This window comes from Scyliorhinus torazame, unplaced genomic scaffold (genome assembly GCF_047496885.1).
Source record: "Scyliorhinus torazame isolate Kashiwa2021f unplaced genomic scaffold, sScyTor2.1 scaffold_613, whole genome shotgun sequence".
In the NCBI taxonomy this organism is placed as follows: domain Eukaryota; kingdom Metazoa; phylum Chordata; class Chondrichthyes; order Carcharhiniformes; family Scyliorhinidae; genus Scyliorhinus; species Scyliorhinus torazame.
Window position 1 is genome coordinate 26,903 of NW_027308340.1, and position 23,684 is coordinate 50,586.

At 52.4% G+C, this 23,684-nt stretch overlaps 1 protein-coding gene across 1 annotated transcript in view; it reads left to right on the forward strand.

Moving 5' to 3' along the window:
• LOC140406558 (multiple epidermal growth factor-like domains protein 8) overlaps positions 1–23,684 on the forward strand; it is a gene marked incomplete at its 3' end in the record, with an annotated part of 113,550 nt that overhangs the window by 19,547 nt on the left and 70,319 nt on the right. The window contains exons 2-4 of the mRNA XM_072494553.1: positions 1,067–1,382; positions 22,131–22,294; positions 22,604–22,810. Coding sequence (XP_072350654.1) covers positions 1,181–1,382; positions 22,131–22,294; positions 22,604–22,810 — 573 coding nt within the window. The remainder of the gene's footprint in view (positions 1–1,066; positions 1,383–22,130; positions 22,295–22,603; positions 22,811–23,684) is intronic.

Sequence of the window (23,684 nt, forward strand, 5' to 3'; positions counted from 1 at the left end):
TGGTTTCATTTTAGTTTTGGAGAAGGTGAAATCACAGCAGCATGTGAATGAATCTTTACATGCTTATAAATGTTCATTTGGGATTTTCAAAGTGATAGCTGCTCTCAATAGTGAATTTAAACCTGATCTTTGTGTTAAAAGGGTCTTTTGTCTTCTGGATGTTGTTTGAGAATTTATTAAGGATTACTTGGTGTTGTAGTCTTTGGGGGTGTATTTGATTTACTGGTTGCTAAGATGTTCACTGTATGTTTTAAAAAGGTTAACTTGAGTTCATAGAATAAACTTTATTTTGCTTCAAAAAAAACGTTTCCATTTCTGCTGTACCACACCTGTAGAGTGGTCTGTGTGCTCCCCATACCACAATCTATTAAAAGATGTGGGTCAGGTGAACTCCATGATACACTTTGGGTTCTCTAAAGCCTGGTGCATAACAAGAGAGATGGGCAGAGAAAGAGAGATGGGCAGAGAAAGAGAGATGGGCAGAGAGAGAGAGAGAGAGAGACGGGCAGAGAGAGTGACAGAAAGAGAGAGACAGACAGAGGGGGGAGACAGAAAGGAGAGGCAGGGAGACGGAGACACCGATTTGGAGAGGGCGGCAGGCAGGGAGGGGAAGAGGCATGGAGGGTGCAGTGAGACAGGGAGTTTGAGATGGCTGGAGTGTGACCGAGACAATGTGTGAGGCAGAGAGGAGGGAAAGCGAGGGGATCAGTTACTGTCTGGAACTTTGCACAGAGTGCATGTTGACTACTGATGTTCGTGTGAAAGGGTGTGGGAAAGGGGCTGGGAGGACTTTCAGTGTCAAACGAGCCTATTGTGCACTGTATGCATTCAGCGTGATACTACGTTACCGATGAGCTGCCCTAGGTCACGTTAGGAAATTTCCTACCTCCCAGGTCTTGGGTTTCCTTGGGCTTTGGGTGGCAATGTCCCAGGTTGTCTGGTGCAGAATGCTCACGTATACATGGCGGCTGTGTGCATGGTCAAGGGGTGTGTGGACAATGTGTGTATGTGCCAGCTGTCGCCCCCACACTCCACCACGATTAAACCTGGGTTCTTTCTGTTACAGCTTATGTTGGTGCCGACCTTTGACCCGTGCTGCCCCAGTGATTGACGGCGGTCAGTCAGCCAATTGCTTTGCAGGCTGGAAGGGCGCAGCACCCCTCACAGTGCAAAAGGCAGGATGGGCTCTGCCCCGCGGAACGAGCGGTGGAACAGGGTGAGGCTGGTGGATAGCCTGGCACTCCTGGTGCTGCTACTCTGCCCAAGAGGGCGGGCTGGCGAATGTAAAGGGCACCGGCAGCTCCTGTACCAACAGCCTGGCTATGTAACCGATGGCCCTGGCAACTATTCTGTCAATGGGAACTGTGAGTGGCTGATCCGAGGTGAGTTTCCCTGATGTACCTGTGAGAAAGGAGAACTTAATATAAGCCTACTGGCGACAATAAAGATTATTATTAACCCTGGAATGAAGTTACTGTGAAAAGCCCCTCGTCGCCACATTCCGGCGCCTGTTCGGGTACACAGAGGGGGAATTCAGAATGTCCAATTCACCTAACAGCATGTCTTTCAGGACTTGTGGGAGGAAACCGGAGCACCCGGCGGAAACCCAAGCAGACACGGGGAGAAATTGCAGACTCCACACAGACATTGACCCAAGTGGGAATCGAACCTGGGACCCTGGCACTGTGAAGGAACAATGCTAACCACTGTGCTTGCTTTATCATAAAGAACCTTTCAAAAAACTCATCCCGGCACTTCACACATCGTGGAGCGCCATTTGTACAATAGTTTCATCACCAAAGCAGGCATTTGGCCTGTCCTGTTTGCTCAATTGAGCAATTCAACTGTTCCCTGGCCTTCTCCATGTATCCCTGAACCGTCTTCCTTTTCGGACTTGCATTCATTCAATTCCCTTTCGAATGCCTCAATTGAACTAGCTGGGGCAGCGCATCACACATCCCAACCACTCGCTGGGTGAAAAACCTTTTCCTCCTGCTCTCCTGTTTTGGAACATCTCAATCTCTCAACCTTCTCGGAGGCGAAGAGTCCCAATCTATCCTCATCATCCTTGGAAACATTCCAGTCAATCTTTGCCTGGATCTCAGTTTGGGTGGATTTAGTGTTCGGTGCCAGGAGGTTGGGATACACCAGGCTGTACATAAGGTTACAGCTGAACAGAGATCTGGTTACACCCTTCTCCCCTTCTGGAGTAACCGGCTTTAGCTCTGGGTCCTGTCCTTCATAGAATCCCTACAGTGTAGAGGGAGGCAGTTTTGCCCATCAAGTCTGCACCAACCTTCCGAAACACCACCTAACGATGCTTCGCCCGACTCCCGTAACCTGAACTAACCTTTGGACAGGAAGGGGCAATTGATCATGGCCAGTTCACCTAACCTGTACATCTTTGGACTGTGGGTGGAAACCGGAGCACCTGGACAAAACCCATGTAGACAAAGAACAAAGAAATGTACAGCACAGGAACAGGCCCTTCGGCCCTCCAAGCCCGTGCCGACCATGCTGCCCGACTAAACTACAATCTTCTACACTTCCTGGGTGCGTATCCCTCTATTCCCATCCTATTCATGTATTTGTCAAGATGCCCCTTAAATGTCACTATCGTCCCTGCTTCCACCCCCCCCTCCAGTAGCGAGTTCCAGGCACCCACTACCCTCTGTGTAAAAAAAACTTGCCTCGTACATCTACTCGAAACTTTGCCCGTCTCACCTTAAACTTATGCCCCCTAGTAATTGACCCCTGTACCCTGGAGAAAAGCCTCTGACTATCCACTCTGTCTATGCCCCTCATAATTATGTGGACCTCTATCATGTCGCCCCTCAACCTCCGTCATTCCAGTGAGAACAAACCAAGTTTATTAAACCCCTCCTCAGAGCTAATGCCCTCCATACCAGGCAGCATTTTGGTAAATCACTTCTGCACCCTCTCTAAAGCCTCCACATCCTTCTGGTAGTGTGGCGACCAGAATTGAACACTATACTCCAAGTGTGGCCTAACTAAGGTTCTATACAGCTGCAACATGACTTGCCAATTCTTATACTCAATGCCCCGGCCAATGAAGGCAAGCATGCCGTATGCCTTCTTGACTACCTTCTCCACCTGTGTTGTCCCTTTCAGTGACCTGTGGACCTGTACTCCTAGATAGAACATAGAACGATACAGCGCAGTACAGGCCCTTCTGCCCACGATGTTGCACCGAAACAAAAGCCATCTAACCTACACTATGCCATTAGCATCCATATGCTTATCCAATAAACTTTTAAATGCCCTCAATGTTGGCGAGTTCCCTACTGTTGCAGGTAGGGCATTCCACGGCCTCACTACTCTTTGCGTAAAGAACCTACCTCTGACCTCTGTCCTATATCTATTACCCCTCAGTTTAAAGTTATGTCCCCTCGTGCTAGCCATTTCCATCCGCGGGAGAAGGCTCTCACTGTCCACCCTATCTAACCCCCTGATCATTTTGTATGCCTCTATTAAGTCTCCTCTTAACCTTCTCTCTAACGAAAACAACCTCAAGCCCATCAGCCTTTCCTCATAAGATTTTCCCTCCATACCAGGCAACATCCTGGTAAATCTCCTCTGCACCCGCTCCAAAGCTTCCACGTCCTTCCCATAATGCGGTGACCAGAACTGTACGCAATGCTCCAAATGCGGCCGTACCAGAGTTTTGTACAGCTGCAACATGACCTCATGACTCCGGAACTCAATCCCTCTACCAATAAAGGCCAACACTCCATAGGCCTTCTTCACAACCCTATCAACCTGGGTGGCAACTTTCAGGGATCTATGTACATGGACACCTAGATCCCTCTGCTCATCCACACTTCCAAGAACTTTACCATTAGCCAAATATTCCGCATTCCTGTTATTTCTTCCAAAGTGAATCACCTCACACTTCTCTACATTAAACTCCATTTGCCACCTCTCAGCCCACCTCTGCAGCTTATCTATGTCCCTCTGTACCCTGCTACATCCTTCCGCACTGTCGACACCACCGACTTTAGTGTCGTCTGCAAATTTACTCACCCACCCTTCTGCGCCCTCCTCTAGGTCGTTGATAAAAATGACAAACTGCAACGGCCCCAGAACAGATCCTTGTGGTACACCACTTGTAACTGAACTCCATTCTGAACATTTCCCATCAACCACCACCCTCTGTCTTTAGCTAGCCAATTTCTGATCCACCTCTCTAAATCACCCACAATCCCCAGCCTCCGTATTTTCTGCAATAGCCTACCGTTATCAAACGCTTTACTGAAATCCATATACACCACATCAACTGCTCTACCCTCGTCTACCTGTTCAGTCACCTTCTCGAAGAACTTGATAAGGTTTGTGAGGCATGACCTACCCCTCATAAAGCCATGCTGACTATCCCTGATCATATTATTCCTATCTAGATGATTATAAATCTTGTCTCTTATAATCCCCTCCAAGACTTTACCCACTACAGACGTGAGGCTCACCGGTCTATAGTTGCCGGGGTTGTATCTACTCCCCTTTTTGAACAAAGGGACCGCATTTGCTATCCTCCAGTCCTCTGGCACTATTCCTGTAGCCAATGATGACATAAAAATCAAAGCCAAAGGCCCAGCCATCTCTTCCCTGGCTTCCCAGAGAATCCTAGCAAAAATCCCATCAGGCCCTGGGGACTTATCTATTTTCAGCCTGTTCAGAATTGCCAACACCTTCCCTACGTACCTCAATGCCATCTATTCTAATAGCCTGGGTCTCAGCATTCTCCTCCACAACATTATCTTTTTCCTGAGTGAATACTGACGAAAAATATTCATTTAGTATCTCGCCTATCTCTTCAGACTCCACACACAACTTCCCATCCCTGTCCTTGACTGGCCCTACTCTTACCGTAGTCATTCTTTTATTCCTGACATACCGAGAAAGCTTTTGGGTTTTCCTTTATCCTACCTGCCAAATACTTCTCATGTCCCCTCCTTGCTCGTCTTAGCTCTCTCTTTAGATCCTTCCTCGCGAGCTTGTAATTATCAATCGCCCCAACTGAAACTTCACACCTCATCTTCACATAGGCCTCCTTCTTCTTCTTACAAGAGATTCCACTTCTTTGGTAAACCACGGTTCCCTCGCTCGATGCCTTCCTCCTTGCCTGACCGGTACATACTTATCAAGAACACGCAGTAGCTGTTCCTTGAACAAGCTCCACTTATCCAGTGTGCCCAACACTTGCAGCCTACTTCTCCAACCTATCCCCCCCAAGTCATGTCTAATGGGATCATAATTGCCCTTCCCCCAGCTATAACTCTTGCCCTGCGGTGTATACTTTTCCCTTTCCATCACTAACGTAAACGTCACCGAATTGTGGTCACTGTCCCCAAAGTGCTCTCCTACCTCCAAATCCAACACCTGGCCTGGTTCATTACCCAAAACTAAATCCAAAGTGGCCTCGCCTCTTGTTGGCCTGTCAACATATTGTGTCAGGAAACCCTCCTGCACACATTGTACAAAAAACGACCCATCTAATGTACTCGAACTATATCTTTTCCAGTCAATATTTGGAAAGTTAAAGTCTCCCATAATAACTTTTGCTCTTATCCAGAATCATCTTCGCCATCCTTTCCTCTACATCCCTAGAACTATTTGGAGGCCTATAGAAAACTCCCAACAGGGTGACCTCTCCTTTCCTGTTTCTAACCTCAGCCCATACTACCTCAGAAGAAGAGTCCCCATCTAGCATCCTCTCCGCCACCGTAATACTGCTCTTGACTAGCAGCGCCACACCTCCCCCTCTTTTGCCTCCTTCTCTGAGCTTACTAAAACACCTAAACCCCGGAACCTGCAACATCCATTCCTGTCCCTGCTCTATCCATGTCTCCGAAATGGCCACAACATCGAAGTCCCAGGTACCAACCCATGCTGCCAGTTCCCCTACCATATTTTGTATACTCAACAAAGAACAAAGAAATGTACAGCACAGGAACAGGCCCTTCGGCCCTCCAAGCCCATGCCGACCATACTTCCCGACTAAACTACAATCTTCTACACTTCCTGGGTCCGTATCCTTCTATTTCCATCCTATTCATATATTTGTCAAGATGCCCCTTAAATGTCCCTATCGTCCCTGCTTCCACTACCTCCTTCGGTAGCGAGTTCCAGGTACCCACTACCCTCTGCGTAAAAAACTTGCCTCGTACATCCACTCTAAACCTTGCCCCTCTCACCTTAAACCTATGCCCCCTAGTAATTGACCCCTCTACCCTGGGGAAAAGCATCTGACTATCCACTCTGTCTATGCCCCTCATAATTTTGTATACCTCTATCAGGTCGCCCCTCAACCTCCTTCGTTCCAGTGAGAACAAACCGAGTTTATTCAATCGCTCCTCATAGCTTATGCCCTCCATACCAGGCAACATTCTGGTAAATCTCTTCTGCACCCTCTCTAAAGCCTCCACATCCTTCTGGTAGTGTGGCGACCAGAATTGAACACTATACTCCAAGTGTGGCCTAACTAAGGTTCTATACAGCTGCAACATGACTTGCCAATTCTTATACTCAATGCCCCGGCCAATGAAGGCAAGCATGCCGTATGCCTTCTTGACTACCTTCTCCACCTGTGTTGCCCCTTTCAATGACCTGTGGACCTGTACTCCTAGATCTCTTTGACTTTCAATACTCTTGAGGGTTCTACCATTCACTGTATATTCCCTACCTGCATTAGACCTTCCAAAATGCATTACCTCACATTTGTCCGGATTAAACTCCATCTGCCATCTCTCCGTCCAAGTCTCCAGACAATCTAAATCCTGCTGTATCCTCTGACAGTCCTCATCGCTATCCGCAATTCCACCAACCTTTGTGTCGTCTGCAAACTTACTAATCAGACCAGTTACATTTTCCTCCAAATCATTTATATATACTACAAAGAGCAAAGGTCCCAGCACTGATCCCTGTGGAACACCACTGGTCACAGCCCTCCAATTAGAAAAGCATCCCTCCATTGCTACCCTCTGCCTTCTATGGCCTAGCCAGTTCTGTATCCACCTTGCCAGTTCACCCCTGATCCCGTGTGACTTCACCTTTTGTACTAGTCTACCATGAGGGACCTTGTCAAAGGCCTTACTGAAGTCCATATAGACAACATCTACTGCCCTACCTGGCATTGAAGTAGACACAGTTCAAACCACCTACCTGAACACTGGCCCCCTCCTCCGAAGTCAAATCTGTGCTCCTGACCTCTATACTCTCATTCTCCCGTACCCTAAAACTACAATCCAGGCTCCCATGCCCCTGCTGCATTAGTTTAAACCCCCCCCCCCAAAAAGAGCACTAACAAATCTCCTCCCCCCCCCAAAAGCATATTTGTGCCCCTCAGGTTCAGATGTAGACCATCCTGTCTGTAGAGGTCCCACCTTCCCCAAAAAGAGCCCCAGTTATCCAGAAATCTGAATCCCTCCTGCCTGCACCATCCCTGTAGACACGTGTTTAATTGCTCTCTCTCCCTATTCCTCATCTCATTATAACGTGGCACGGACAACAACCCAGAGATAACAACGCTGTTTGTTCTCGTTCTGAGCTTCCATCCTAGCTCCCTGAAAGCCTGCCTGACATCCTTGTCCCCTTTCCTACCTATGTCGTTAGTGCCAATGTGGACCACGACTTGGGGCTGCTCCCCCTCCCCCTTGAGGACCCGGAAAACACGATCCGATACATCACGTATCCTTGCACCTGAGAGGCAACATACCAAACGTGAGTCTCTCTCGCTCCCACAAAATCTCCTATCTGTGCCCCTGACTATCGAGTCCCCAATTACTAATGCTCTGCTCCTCTCCCCCCTTCCCTTCTGAGCAACAGGGACAGACTCCGTGCCAGAGGCCCGTACCCCATGGCTTACCCCTGGTAAGTCCCCCCCCCCCCCCCCCACAAGTATCCAAAGCGGTATACTTGTTACTCAGGGGAACGACCGCAGGGGATCCCTCCACTGACTGCTTCTTCCCAGTCCCTCTTACAGTTACCCATCTATCTCCAATCTTTGGTGTAACTAATTCCCTGAAACTGCTATCTATGACCCCCTCTGCCTCCCGAATGATCCGAAGTTCATCCAACTCCAGCTCCAGTTCCCTAACTCGGTCTTGGAGGAGCTGGAGATGGCTGCACTTCCTGCAGGTAAAATCAGCAGGGACACGAACGGCATCCCTCACCTCAAACATCCTGCAGGAGGAACATTGCACTCCCTTCCCTGCCATCCCTCTAACTTCCAACCAAGATCTGGCTAATCAGTAAATTAAAAAAAAAAGAAAAAATAATAAGATAATATGGCACTTACCTCACACCAATGGATCTTATTAGGTTAGAGGAGGAGGGTGGGTGGGAGACACTACACGTGTACTGTCTCGGGTTTCCTCTCCACCAGAATTTATTGGTTGGGAGGGGGGGGGGTGCTTCCCAGAAGTCCGCGGGTCGAAAAAAAATAAAACAGAAAAGAAGTGTTTTAATGTTTTTAAAGGAAAAATTTACCTCCCAGAAATCACTTGCGCACCGCTCCCGCCGAAATCCAATGGCCTGCTCCTCTGAAAGTAAGTGTTTTTAAAGGAGAAACTTACCTCCCAGAAATCACTTGTGCACCGCTCCCGCCGAAATCCAATGGCCTGCTCCTGTGAAAGTAAGTGTTTTTAAAGGAGAAACTTACCTCCCAGAAATCACTTATGCACCGCTCTTGCCGAAATCCAATGGCCTGCTCCTGTGAAAGTAAGTGTTTTTAAAGGAGAAACTCTCTTTTAAAGGAGATCTCTCTGACTTTCAATACTCTTGAGGGTTCTACCATTCACTGTATATAGACCAGGATACCTGCATTAGACCTTCCAAAATGCATTACCTCACATTTGTCCGGATTAAACTCCATCTGCCAGCTCTCCGCCCAAGTCTCCAAACAATCTAAATCCTGCTGTATCCTCAGACAGTCCTCATCGCTATCCGCATTCCACCAACCTTTGTGTCGTCTGCAAACTTACTAATCAGACCAGTTACATTTTCCTCCAAATCATTTATATATACTACAAACAGCAAAGGTCCCAGCACTGATACCTGCAGAACACCACTGGTCATAGCCCTCCAATTAGAAAAGCATCCTTCCATTGCTACTCTCTGCCATCTGTGACCTAGTACGAAGTCTAACAACACCAGGTTAAAGTCCAACAGGTTTGTTTCGATGTCACTAGCTTTCGGAGCGCTGCTCCTTCCTCAGGTGAATGAAGAGGTCTGTTCCAGAAACATATATATAGACAAATTCAAAGATGCCAAACAATGCTAGGAATGTGACCATTAGCAGGTGATTAAATCCTTACAGATCCAGAGATGGGGTAACCCCAGGTTAAAGAGGTGTGAATTGTATCAAGCCAGAACAGTTGGTAGGATTTCGCAGGCCAGATGGTGGGGGATGAATGTAATGCGACATGAATCCCAGGTCCCGGTTGAGGCCGCACTCATGTGTGCGGAACTTGGCTATAAGTTTCTGCTCGGCGATTCTGCGTTGTCGCGGGTCCTGAAGGCCGCCTTGGAGAACGCTTACCCGGAGATCAGAGGCTGAATGCCCTTGACTGCTGAAGTGTTCCCCGACTGGAAGGGAACATTCCTGCCTGGTGATTGTTGCGCGATGTCCGTTCATTCGTTGTCGCAGCGTCTGCATGGTCTCGCCAATGTACCACGCTTCGGGACATCCTTTCCTGCAGCGTATGAGGTAGACAACGTTGGCCGAGTCGCACGAGTATGTACCGCGTACCTGGTGGGTGGTGTTCTCACGTGTAATAGTGGTATCCATGTCGATGATCTGGCACGTCTTGCAGAGATTGCCATGACAGGGTTGTGTGGTGTCGTGGTCACTGTTCTGAAGACTGGGTAGTTTGCTGCAAACAATGGTTCGTTTGAGGTTGCGCGGTTGTTTGAAGGCAAGTAGTGGGGGTGTGGGGATGACCTTGGCAAGATGTTCATCGTCATCAATGACGTGTTGAAGGCTGTGAAGAAGATGACGTAGTTTCTCCGCTCCGGGGAAGTACTGGACGACGAAGGGTATTCTGTCGGTTGTGTCCCATGTTTGTCTTCTGAGGAGGTCGGTGCGGTTTTTCGCTGTGGCGCGTTGGAACTGTCGCTCGATGAGTCGAGTGCCATATCCTGTTCGTACGAGGGCATCTTTCAACGTCTGTAGATGTCTGTTACGCTCCTCCTCGTCTGAGCAGATCCTGTGTATACGGAGCGCTTGTCCATAGGGGATGGCTTCTTTAATGTGTTTAGGGTGGAAGCTGGAGAAGTGGAGCATCATGAGGTTATCTGTGGGTTTGCGGTAAAGCGAAGTGCTGAGGTGACCGTCCTTGATGGAGACGAGTGTGTCCAAGAATGCGACCGATTTGGGAGAGTAGTCCATGGTGAGTCTGATGGTTGGATGGAACTTATTAATGTCATCGTGTAGTTGTTTCAGTGATTCTTCGCCGTGGGTCCAAAGGAAAAAAATGTCATCGATGTATCTGGTGTATAACGTCGGTTGAAGGTCCTGTGCGGTGAGTAGGTCCTGTTCAAACTTGTGCATGAAGATGTTGGCGTACCCGGGTAAGCGTTCTCCAAGGCGGCCTTCAGGACCCGCGACAACGCAGAATCGCCGAGCAGAAACTTATAGCCAAGTTCCGCACACATGAGTGCGGCCTCAACCGGGACCTGGGATTCATGTCGCATTACATTCATCCCCCACCATCTGGCCTGCGAAATCCTACCAACTGTCCTGGCTTGATACAATTCACACCTCTTTAACCTGGGGTTACCCCATCTCTGGATCTGTAAGGATTTAATCACCTGCTAATGGTCGCATTCCTAGCATTGTGTGTCATCTTTGAATTTGTCAATATATGTGTTTCTGGAACAGACCTCTTCATTCACCTGAGGAAGGAGCAGCGCTCCGAAAGCTAGTGACATCGAAACAAACCTGTTGGACTTTAACCTGGTGTTGTAAGACTTCGTACTGTGCTCACCCCAGTCCAAAGCCGGCATCTCCACATCTATGACCTAGCCAGTTCTGTATCCACCTTGCCAGCTCACCCCTGATCCCGTGTGACTTCACCTTTTGTACTAGTCTACCATGAGGGACCTTGTCAAAGGCCTTACTGAAGTCCAGATAGACAACATCCACTACCCTACCTGCATCAATCATCTTTGTGACCTCCTCGAAAAACTCTATATCAAGTTAGTGAGACACGCCTCCCCTTCACAAAACCATGCTGCCTCTCACTAATACGTCCATTTGCTTCCAAATGGGAGTAGATCCTGTCTCGAAGAATTCTCTCCAGTAATTTCCCTACCACTGAAGTAAGGCTCACCGGCCTGTAGTTCCCTGGATTATCCTTGCTACCCTTCTTAAACAGAGGAACAACATTGGCTATTCTCCAGTCCTCCGGGACATCACCTGAAGACAGTGAGGATCCAAAGATTTCTGTCAAGGCCTCAGCAATTTCCTCTCCAGCCTCCTTCAGTATTCTGGGGTAGATCCCATCAGGCCCTGGGGACTTATCTACCTTAATATTTTTTAAGACGCCCAATACCTCGTCTTTTTGGATCTCAATGTGACCCAGGCTATCTCCACACCCTTCTCCAGACTCAACATCTACCAATTCCTTCTCTTTGGTGAATACTGATGCAAAGTATTCATTTAGTATCTCGCCCATTTCCTCTGGATCCACACATAGATTCCCTTGCCTATCCTTCAGTGGGCCAACCCTTTCCCTGGCTACCCTCTTGCTTTTTATGTACGTGTAAAAAGCCTTGGGATTTTCCTTAACCCTATTTGCCAATGACTTTTCGTGACCCCTTGTAGCCCTCCTGACTCCTTGCTTAAGTTCCTTCCTACTTTCCTTATATTCCACACAGGCTTCGTCTGTTCCCAGCCTTTTAGCCCTGACAAATGCCTCCTTTTTCTTTTTGACGACGCCTACAATATCTCTCGTTATCCAAGGTTCCCGAAAATTGCTGTATTTATCCTTCTTCCTCACAGGAACATGCCGGTCCTGAATTCCTTTCAACTGACACTTGAAAGCCTCCCACATGTCAGATGTTGATTTGCCCTCAAACATCTGCCCCCAATCTAGGTTCTTCAGTTCCCGCCTAATATTGTTATAATTAGCCTTCCCCCAATTTAGCACATTCACCCTAGGACCACTCTTATCCTTGTCCACCAGCACTTTAAAACTTACTGAATTGTGGTCACTGCTCCCGAAATGCTCCCCCACTGAAACTTCTACCACCTGGCCGGGCTCATTCCCCAATACCAGGTCCAGTACTGCCCCTTCCCTAGTTGGACTGTCTACATATTGTTTTAAGAAGCCCTCCTGGATGCTCCTTACAAACTCTGCCCCGTCTAAGCCCCTGGCACTAAGTGAGTCCCAGTCAATATTGGGGAAGTTGAAGTCTCCCATCACCACAACCCTGTTGTTTTTACTCGTTTCCAAAATCTGTCTACCTATCTGCTCCTCTATCTCCCGCTGGCTGTTGGGAGGCCTGTAGTAAACCCCAACATTGTGACTGCACCCTTCTTATTCCTGATCTCTACCCATATAGCCTCACTGCCCTCTGAGGTGTCCTCCAGTAGTACAGCTGTGATATCCTCCCTAACCAGTAGCGCAACTCCGCCACCCCTTTTACATCCCCCTCTATCCCGCCTGAAACATCTAAATCCTGGAACGTTTAGCTGCCAATCCTGCCCTTCCCTCAACCAGGTCTCTGTAATGGCAACAACATCATAGTTCCAAGTACTAATCCAAGCTCTAAGCTTTGGAGGGGAGCTGCACCTCGAAATTCCCCGGATTGATACCAGGGATAAATTACGAAGGCAGGTTGCACAATCCCAGCCTGCATTCCCTCGAGTTTAGACGGCTGAGGGGCAATCTAATCTTAAAAGGTGTTAAAACGTTTGAAGGGTTCACCGGGGTGAATTGAGGAATCCGTTCTGAAGAGCTGCTGAAGCTGGAGGTCAATTAAATCCATCAAAGCTGAGATTGATGGACTTTTTGGAAATAAAGCAGCAGTCCTGTGGTAACTGGATTGATACAGTTGGTTGGGGGTCCAGCTCCGATCTCACCTAATGAACCACAGAAAGGTTATGGGGCAGAAGGCCATTCAGTCCATCATGTCCACACCAGCCAAAAAAAAGAAAGTCGCTGCTCGTTTTAATCCCACTTTCCAGCACCTGGTCTGTGGTTTGCAAGTTCCAGCACATCAGATCTAGGTTTCTTTCAAACGAGTTGAGCATTTCAGCCTCAACCAGCAACTTAGGCAGTGAAACCGAGAAGCTCGCTACCCTCTGGGTGAAGATGTTTTTCCTCATGTCCCCACTTCTACCAATCACCTTAAGTCTGTGCCGCCTGGTATTTGACCCATCTGCTGAGGGGAAACAAGTCTTTCCTGCCTACCCTGTCTCGGACCCTCGCCATTTTGTTAACCTCAAATGGGTCACCCCTTAGCCTCCTGTTCTAAGTAAAACAATCTTTCCTCATGAGGGTAGTCATTTATTTGTTCATGGGATGTGGACTTCGCTGGTGAGTCCAGCATTTATTACCCATCTCTAATTGCCCTTTGAGAGTACCTAATTCATTTTTTCCAATTAACGGGCAATTTAGTGTGACCAATCCACCTACCCTGCACATCTTTGGGTGTGGGGGCGAAACCCAAGCAAACACTGGGAGAATGTGCAAACTCCACACGGACTGTGACCCAAAGCCGGGATCGATCCTGGGACCTCGGCGCCATGAGGCAGCAGTGCTAACCACTGTGCCACCGTGCTGCCCTGTGAGCTTTCTTCGTGAACCGCTGCAGCCCGTGTGTTGTAGGTACACCCATAGTGCTGTTCAGGAGTTCCAGGATTTTGACCCAGCCACAATGAAAAAACGGCTGATATATTTGGAGGAGAACCTCCAGGTGGTGGTGGTGTTCCTAGGTATCTGCTGCCCTTGTCCATCTAGTGGGCATGGGTTTGGAAGGTGCTGTCAAAGGGTGGCAGTGGTTCACACTGCTGCCTCACAGCGCCAGGACCCGGGTTCGATTATGACCTGGGTGACTGTGGAGTTTGCACTTTCTGCGTGGTTTCCTCCGGGTGCTCAGGTTTCCTCCCACAGATCAAAGATGTGCAGATTGGCGCATGCTAAATTGCCCCTTATGTCCAAAGTTTAGGTGGGGTTATGGGGATAGGTCTGCAGAGTTGGCTTATTTTGGATGCACTTTCAGAAGGTCGGTGTAGACTTGATGGGCCGAATGGCCACCTTCTGCAGTGTAGAGAATCTAAGCGTTCACTGGAGTTCCTGAGGGGTGTGTGCACATGCGCGCGTGCCCCTCGTAGCATCGCTCAGCATCCAGTCTATGTGCGTGTGACTGGGACAAGGGCAAAATACTTTTACATTGCTCCCTTAACATCGTGAAACTTTAACATTTTCGGAAGAGCTTTGCAGGAGCATGGTCAAACAGGTTGACACTGAGACACGGAAGGAGATGTTAGGACAGGTGACCACAATAATAGAATTCATGCAACACATTTTTGGGTGTGGGGGCTGCACGTTTATTGGGTGGGGGGGGAGGGCAGCTGTTTACTGGGTGTGGGGAATCTGGCTGTTTACTGGGTGTGGTGGGGGTGCCTGTTTACTGGGTGTGGTGGAGGGAATGGCAGTTTACTGGATATGGGTGTGGGGGATGACTTTACTGGGTGTGGCTGTTTACTGGGTGTTTGAGGGGGCTGTTTACTGGGTGTGGGGGTGCTGTTTACTGGGTGTGGGGGGGGGGCTGTTTACTGGGTGTGTGAGGGGGCTATTTACTGGGTGTGGGGAGGCTGTTTACTGGGTGTGGGCGGGCTGTTTGTTTACTGAGTATGGGGGGCTGTTTACTGGGTGTGAGGGGCTGTCTGTTTACTGGGTGTGGGGGGCTGTTTACTGGGTGTGAGGGGGTTTACTGGGTGTGGGGGGGGGCTGTTTGTTTACTGGGTGTGGGGGGGGGGTGCCTGTTTACTGGGTGTGGTGGAGGGAATGGCAGTTTACTGGATATGGGTGTGGGGGATGACTTTACTGGGTGTGGCTGTTTACTGGGTGTTTGAGGGGGCTGTTTACTGGGTGTGGGGGTGCTGTTTACTGGGTGTGTGAGGGGGCTATTTACTGGGTGTGGGGAGGCTGTTTACTGGGTGTGGGCGGGCTGTTTGTTTACTGGGTATGGGGGGCTGTTTACTGGGTGTGAGGGGCTGTCTGTTTACTGGGTGTGGGGGGCTGTTTACTGGGTGTGAGGGGGTTTACTGGGTGTGGGGGGGGCTGTTTGTTTACTGGGTGTGGGGGGGCAGTTTACTGGGTGTGCGGTGGTTTACTGGGTGTGCGGTGGTTTACTGGGTGTGGGGGGGCTGTTTCCTGGGTGTGCGGTGGTTTACTGGGTGTGCGGTGGTTTACTGGGTGTGGGGGGGCTGTTTCCTGGGTGTGGGGGGCTGTTTGTGGGGGGCTGTTTGTGTGTGGGGAAGCTGTTTACTGGGTGTGGGGCGGCTGTTTACTGGGTGTGGGGCGGCTGTTTACTGGGTGTGGGGCGGCTGTTTACTGGGTGTGGGGGGCTGTTTACTGGGTGTGGGGGGCTGTCTACTGGGTGTGGGGGGGGCTGTTTACTGGGTGTGGGGGGGCTGTTTACTGGTTGTGGGGGGGGTTCACTGGGTGTGGGGGGGCTGTTTACTGAGTGTGGGGGGCCTGTTTACTGAGTGTGGGGGGGCTGTTTGTTTACTGGGTATGGGGTGCTGTTTACTGGGTGTGGGGGGCTGTTTACTTGGTGTGAACGGGCTGTTTACTGGGTGTGAGGGCGTTTACTGGGTGTGAGGGGGCTGTTTATTTACTGGGTGTGGGGGCTGTTTACTGGGTGTGAGGGGGCTGTTTACTGGGTGTGGGGGGGCTGTTTGTTTACTGGGTGTGGGGGGCTGTTTACTGGGTGAGGGGGGCTGTTTACTGGGTGTGGGGGGGGGGTTTACTGGGTGTGGGGGGGGGGTTTACTGGGTGTGGGGGGGTTTACTGGGTGTGGGGGGGCTGTTTACGGAGTGTGGGGGGCCTGTTTACTGGGTGTGGGGGGCTGTTTGTTTACTGGGTGTGGGGGTGCTGTTTACTGGGTGTGGGGGTGCTGTTTACTGGGTGTGGGGGTGCTGTTTACTGGGTGTGGGGGGCTGTTTACTTGGTGTGAACGGGCTGTTTACTGGGTGTGAGGGCGTTTACTGGGTGTGAGGGGGCTGTTTATTTACTGGGTGTGGGGGCTGTTTACTGGGTGTGAGGGGGCTGTTTACTGGGTGTGAGGGGGCTGTTTACTGGGTGTGGGGGGGCTGTTTGTTTACTGGGTGTGGGGGGCTGTTTACTGGGTGAGGAGGGCTGTTTCCTGGGTGTGGGGGGGGTTTACTGGGTGTGGGGGGGGTTTACTGGGTGTGGGGGGGGTTTACTGGGTGTGGGGGGGGTTTACTGGGTGTGGGGGGGTTTACTGGGTGTGGGGGGGCTGTTTACGGAGTGTGGGGGGCCTGTTTACTGGGTGTGGGGGGCTGTTTGTTTACTGGGTGTGGGGGTGCTGTTTACTGGGTGTGGGGGTGCTGTTTACTGGGTGTGGGGGGCTGTTTACTTGGTGTGAACGGGCTGTTTACTGGGTGTGAGGGCGTTTACTGGGTGTGAGGGGGCTGTTTATTTACTGGGTGTGGGGGCTGTTTACTGGGTGTGAGGGGGCTGTTTACTGGGTGTGGGGGGCTGTTTACTGGGTGAGGAGGGCTGTTTACTGGGTGTGTGGGGGGGTTTACTGGGTGTGGGGGGGGTTTACTGGGTGTGGGGGGGCTGTTTACGGAGTGTGGGGGGCCTGTTTACTGGGTGTGGGGGGCTGTTTGTTTACTGGGTATGGGGGTGCTGTTTACTGGGTGTGAACGGGCTGTTTACTGGGTGTGAGGGTGTTTACTGGGTGTGAGGGGGCCGTTTTACTGGGTGTGAGGGGGGCTGTTTGTTTATTGGGTGTGGGGCTGCTGTTTACTGGGTGTGAGGGGGCTGTTTACTGGGTGTGAGGGGGCTGTTTGTTTACTGGGTGTGGGGGGCTGTTTACTGGGTGTGGGGGGGGCTGTTTACTGGTTGTGAGGGGGCTGTTTCCTGAGTGTGGGGGGGCTGTTTGTTTACTGGGTGTGGGGGGCTGTGTACTGGGTGTGGGGGGGCTGCTTACTGGGTGTGATGGGGTTTACTGGGTGTGGGGGGGCTGTTTACTGGGGGTGGGGGGGCTGTTTGGATGTGGGGGGGGGCTGTTTGGGTGTGGGGGGGCTGTTTGGGTGTGGGGGGGGCTGTTTGGGTGTGGGGGGGCTGTTTGGGTGTGGGGGGGGCTGTTTGGGTGTGGGGGGGGGCTGTTTGGGTGTGGGGGGGGGCTGTTTGGGTGTGGGGGGGGCTGTTTGGGTGTGGGGGGGCTGTTTGGGTGTGGGGGGGGCAGTTTACTGGGTGTGGGGGGGCTGTTTACTGGGTGTGGGGGGGCTGTTTACTGGGTGTGGGAGGGGCTGTCTACTGGGTGTGGGGGGGTGTTTACTGTGTGTGAGAGGGTTTACTGGGTGTGGGGGGGCTGTTTGTTTACTGGGTGTGGGGGGCTGTTTACTGGGTGTGAGGGGGTTTACTGGGTGTGGGGGGGGCTGTTTACTGGGTGCGGGGGGGCTGTTTACTGGGTGCGGGGGGGCTGTTTACTGGGTGTGGGGGGGGCTGTTTGTTTACTGGGTATGGGGTGCTGTTTACTGGGTGTGGGGGGCTGTTTACTTGGTGTGAACGGGCTGTTTACTGGGTGTGAGGGCGTTTACTGGGTGTGAGGGGGCTGTTTATTTACTGGGTGTGGGGGCTGTTTACTGGGTGTGAGGGGGCTGTTTACTGGGTGTGGGGGGGCTGTTTGTTTACTGGGTGTGGGGGGCTGTTTACTGGGTGAGGGGGGCTGTTTACTGGGTGTGGGGGGGGTGGTTTACTGGGTGTGGGGGGGGTTTACTGGGTGTGGGGGGGTTTACTGGGTGTGGGGGGGCTGTTTACGGAGTGTGGGGGGCCTGTTTACTGGGTGTGGGGGGCTGTTTGTTTACTGGGTGTGGGGGTGCTGTTTACTGGGTGTGGGGGTGCTGTTTACTGGGTGTGGGGGTGCTGTTTACTGGGTGTGGGGGGCTGTTTACTTGGTGTGAACGGGCTGTTTACTGGGTGTGAGGGCGTTTACTGGGTGTGAGGGGGCTGTTTATTTACTGGGTGTGGGGGCTGTTTACTGGGTGTGAGGGGGCTGTTTACTGGGTGTGGGGGGGCTGTTTGTTTACTGGGTGTGGGGGGCTGTTTACTGGGTGAGGAGGGCTGTTTACTGGGTGTGGGGGGGGTTTACTGGGTGTGGGGGGGGTTTACTGGGTGTGGGGGGGGTTTACTGGGTGTGGGGGGGTTTACTGGGTGTGGGGGGGCTGTTTACGGAGTGTGGGGGGCCTGTTTACTGGGTGTGGGGGGCTGTTTGTTTACTGGGTGTGGGGGTGCTGTTTACTGGGTGTGGGGGTGCTGTTTACTGGGTGTGGGGGGCTGTTTACTTGGTGTGAACGGGCTGTTTACTGGGTGTGAGGGCGTTTACTGGGTGTGAGGGGGCTGTTTATTTACTGGGTGTGGGGGCTGTTTACTGGGTGTGAGGGGGCTGTTTACTGGGTGTGGGGGGGCTGTTTGTTTACTGGGTGTGGGGGGCTGTTTACTGGGTGAGGAGGGCTGTTTACTGGGTGTGTGGGGGGGTTTACTGGGTGTGGGGGGGGTTTACTGGGTGTGGGGGGGCTGTTTACGGAGTGTGGGGGGCCTGTTTACTGGGTGTGGGGGGCTGTTTGTTTACTGGGTATGGGGGTGCTGTTTACTGGGTGTGAACGGGCTGTTTACTGGGTGTGAGGGTGTTTACTGGGTGTGAGGGGGCCGTTTTACTGGGTGTGAGGGGGGCTGTTTGTTTATTGGGTGTGGGGCTGCTGTTTACTGGGTGTGAGGGGGCTGTTTACTGGGTGTGAGGGGGCTGTTTGTTTACTGGGTGTGGGGGGCTGTTTACTGGGTGTGGGGGGGGGCTGTTTACTGGTTGTGAGGGGGCTGTTTCCTGAGTGTGGGGGGGCTGTTTGTTTACTGGGTGTGGGGGGCTGTGTACTGGGTGTGGGGGGGCTGCTTACTGGGTGTGATGGGGTTTACTGGGTGTGGGGGGGCTGTTTACTGGGGGTGGGGGGGCTGTTTGGATGTGGGGGGGGGCTGTTTGGGTGTGGGGGGGGCTGTTTGGGTGTGGGGGGGCTGTTTGGGTGTGGGGGGGCTGTTTGGGTGTGGGGGGGGCTGTTTGGGTGTGGGGGGGTGCTGTTTGGGTGTGGGGGGGGCTGTTTGGGTGTGGGGGGGGCTGTTTGGGTGTGGGGGGGCTGTTTGGGTGTGGGGGGGGCAGTTTACTGGGTGTGGGGGGGCTGTTTACTGGGTGTGGGAGGGGCTGTCTACTGGGTGTGGGGGGGTGTTTACTGTGTGTGAGAGGGTTTACTGGGTGTGGGGGGGCTGTTTGTTTACTGGGTGTGGGGGGCTGTTTACTGGGTGTGAGGGGGTTTACTGGGTGTGGGGGGGGCTGTTTACTGGGTGCGGGGGGGCTGTTTACTGGGTGCGGGGGGGCTGTTTACTGGGTGTGGGGGGGGCTGTTTGTTTACTGGGTGTGGGGGCAGTTTACTGGGTGTGAGGGGGTTTACTGGGTGTGGGGGGCTGTTTACTGGGTGTGGGGGGTTGTTTACTGGGTGTGGGGGGGCTGTTTACTGGGTGTGGGGGGGCAGTTTACTGGGTGTGGCAGGGCTGTTTACTGGGTGTGAGGTCGTTTACTGTGTGTGGGGGGGGCTGTGTGTGGGGGGGGCTGTGTGTGGGGGGGGGCTGTGTGTGGGGGGGGGCTGTGTGTGGGGGGGTCTGTGTGTGGGGGGGTCTGTTTGTGGGGGGGTCTGTTTGGGGGGGGGCTGTTTGTGGAGGGGGCTGTTTGTGGGGGGGGCTGTTTGTGTGTGGGCGAGCAGTTTGGGTGTGGGGTGGCTGTTTACTGAGTGTGAGGGGGCTGTTTACTGGGTGTGGGGGGGCAGTTTACTGGGTGTGGGGGGGCTGTTTACAGGGTAAGGGGGGGCTGTTTACAGGGTATGGGGGGCTGTTTACTGAATGTGGGTGGGCTGTTTACTGGGTGTGGGGGGTTTACTGGGTGTGGGGGGCTGTTTACTGGGTGTGGGGGCCTGTTTGTTTACTGGGTGTGGGGGTGGGCTGTTTACTGGGTGTGAGGGGGCTGCTGACTGGGTGTGGGGGGGGGGGCTGTTTGTTTACTGGGTGTGGGGGGCTGTTTACTGGGTGTGGGGGGGCTGTTTGTTTACTGGGTGTGGGGGGGGGGCTGTCTGTTTACTGGGTGTGGGGGGGGGGTTAACTGGGTGTGGAGGGGCTGTTTGTTTTCTGGGTGTGGGGGGCTGTTTACTGGGTGTGGGGGGGGCTGTCTGTTTACTGGGTGTGAGGGGGTTTACTGGGTGTGGGGGGGGCTGTTTACTGGGTGTGGGGGGGCTGTTTACTGGGTGTGGGGGGCAGTTTACTGGGTGTGGCAGGCCTGTTTACTGGGTGTGAGGTGGTTTACTGGGTGTGGGGGGGGGCTGGTTTAGGGAGGGCTGTTTGTGGGGGGAGGCTGTTTGTGGGGGGGGCTGTTTGTGGGGGGGGGCTGTCTGTGGGGGGACTGTCTGTGGGGGGGGCTGTCTGTGGGGGGGGGCTGTTTGTTGGGGGGGGCTGTTTGTTGGGGGGGGCTGTTTGTTGGGGGGGGCTGTTTGTTGGGGGGGGCTGTTTGTGGGGGGGGCTGTTTGTGGGGGGGGCTGTTTGTGGGGGGGGCTGTTTGTGGGGGGGGCTGTTTGTGGGGGGGGCTGTTTGTGGAGGGGGGCTGTTTGTGGAGGGGGGCTGTTTGTGGAGGGGGGCTGTTTGTGGAGGGGGGCTGTTTGTGGGGGCGGCTGTTTGTGGGGGGGCTGTTTACTGGGTGTGGGGGGGCTGTTTACAGGGTGTGGGGGGGCTGTTTACAGGGTGAGGGGGGGCTGTTTACAGGGTGTGGGGGGGCTTTTTACAGGGTGAGGGGGGGATGTTTACTGGGTGCAGGGGGGCTGTTTACTGGGTGTGGGTATTTTATTTACTGCTTGTGGAGGGGGCTGTTTACTAGGGTGTAGGGGGGCTGTTTACTGTGTGTGGGGGAGGCTGTTTACTGTGTGTGGGGGGGTCTGTTTACTGGGTGTGGGGGGGCTGTTTACTGGGTGTTGGGGGGGGCTGTTTACTGGGTGTGGGGGGGCTGTTTACTGGGTGTGGGGGGGCTGTTTGGATGTGGGGGTCTGTTTACAGGGTGAGGGGGGGCTGTTTACAGGGTGTGGGGGGGCTTTTTACAGGGTGAGGGGGGGATGTTTACTGGGTGCGGGGGGGCTGTTTACTGGGTGTGGGTATTTTATTTACTGCTTGTGGAGGGGGCTGTTTACTGGGGTGTAGGGGGGCTGTTTACTGTGTGTGGGGGAGGCTGTTTACTGTGTGTGGGGGGGTCTGTTTACTGGGAGTGGGGTGGCTGTTTACTGGGTGTTGGGGGGGGGCTGTTTACTGGGTGTTGGGGGGGGGCTGTTTACTGGGTGCGGGGGGGCTGTTTACTGGGTGCGGGGGGGGCTGTTTACTGGGTGCGGGGGGGGCTGTTTACTGGGTGCGGGGGTCTGTTTACTGGGTGCGGGAGGGCTGTTTACTGGGTGCGGGGGGTCTGTTTACTGGGTGCGGGGGGTCTGTTTACTGGGTGCGGGGGGTCTGTTTACTGGGTGCGGGGGGTGGCTGTTTACTGGGTGCGGGGGGGCTGTTTACTGGGTGCGGGTGGCTGTTTACTGGGTGCGGGGGGGCTGTTTACTGGGTGCGGGGGGGCTGTTTACTGGGTGCGGGTGGCTGTTTACCTGGAGTGGGGTGGGCTGTTTACTGGGTGTGGGGGGGGGGCGGGGGCGGGCTGTTTACTGGGTGTGGGGGGTGGCGGCCAGCAATGGAGCGTGGGGGCCGGCTGTTTTATGTGTGTCGTATTTTTAGTGATGACCCAGGTATTTTTCTGTGGTGTGGCAATAAGATTTTTAATGACGTTTTTGTTGATAGCCCCGAACAACAGCTTCCGCATTGTCCTGACTTTCATGTTCTTGGACACTGAGTGCACATACGACTACCTCTTCATTTATGATGGGGACTCCTACAGCAGCCCACTACTCGCAAGCCTGAGTGGGAACACACTGCCTGAGCCCATCGAAGCAAAATCGGGAAAGGTCAGTGTATACCTGGTTTTGAGATTGTCGGTCCGAGAGAGAGTGTGTGTTCGTATCTGTCTGTGCCTGAGACGTCTCGTCTGTGTGTGTGTGTGTGTGTGTGTGTGTGTGTGCGCGCTTTTGTCTGTCTGCGTTTTCCCTCCGTCTGTCTGTCCCTCCGTCCCATTGATTTGTGTGGGTGTGTGCACGCTGGCCCGCCTTTGTCGGATTCGCAGATATACGAAAGTTGCTCTGCATGTGAAGCTCTCGTGTCACTGACAGACTCTGCAACACTTGTTCCAACTTTGTTTTATCGTTGTCTCTTCTCAGATGCTCCTCCACCTGTTCAGCGATGCCAATTACAACCTGCTGGGGTTTAATGCCACGTATATCTTCACACTCTGCCCCATGGGCTGCTCTGGGCACGGGACCTGCGACCTCACTGGGGCATGCACATGTCATTGGGGTTGGAGTGGACTGGCCTGTGACATCCAGAACTGCAGTGATTATTGTGCGTCGCATGGACAGTGCATTGCGGTAAGACTCAGTTGTACCACATTTCCAAATATTAAACTACATGCCTCAGCTAGCACAATATGGCAAACATTGGGCAGTGGGTGTGCCATGGGTAAATAGCATTGCACTCTGAAATGGTGTTGGAACAATACAGAGGCTATATTTGCACCTGTAAATAAGGGTCAATTGGTGGAGAAACTGCCAGATTAATAGCAAGAGCATGAGTAAGATTGATACAGGGTATGGTGAGAGAGGGGTCAATGGAATTATTTGGGGTTAACATAGAACACAGAAAATACAGCACAGAACAGGCCCTTCGGCCCACGATGTTGTGCCGAACCTTTGTCCTAGATTAAAAATAGATTATCATTGAATTTACAGTGCAGAAGGAGGCCATTCGGCCCTTTGAGTCTGCACCGGCTCTTGGAAAGAGCACCCTACCCAAACTCAACACCTCCACCCAACACCAAGGGCAATTTGGACATTAAGGGCAATTTATCATTGGCCAATTCACCTAACCCGCACATCTTTGGACTGTGGGAGGAAACCGGAGCACCCGGAGGAAACCCACGCAGACACGGGGAGGACGTGCAGACTCCGCACAGACAATGACCCAAGCCGGAATCGAACCTGGGACCATGGATCTGTGAAGCAATTGTGCTATCCACAATGCTACCCTGCTGCCCTTAAGAACAAATAAATCTACACTATATCATTTTACCGTAATCCATGTCCCTATCCAATAGCTGCTTGAAGGTCCCTAATGTTTCCGACTCAACTACTTCCACAGGCAGTGCATTCCATGCCCCCACTACTCTCTGGGTAAAGAACCTACCTCTGATATCCCTCCTATATCTTCCACCTTTCACCTTAAATTCATGTCCCCTTGTAATGG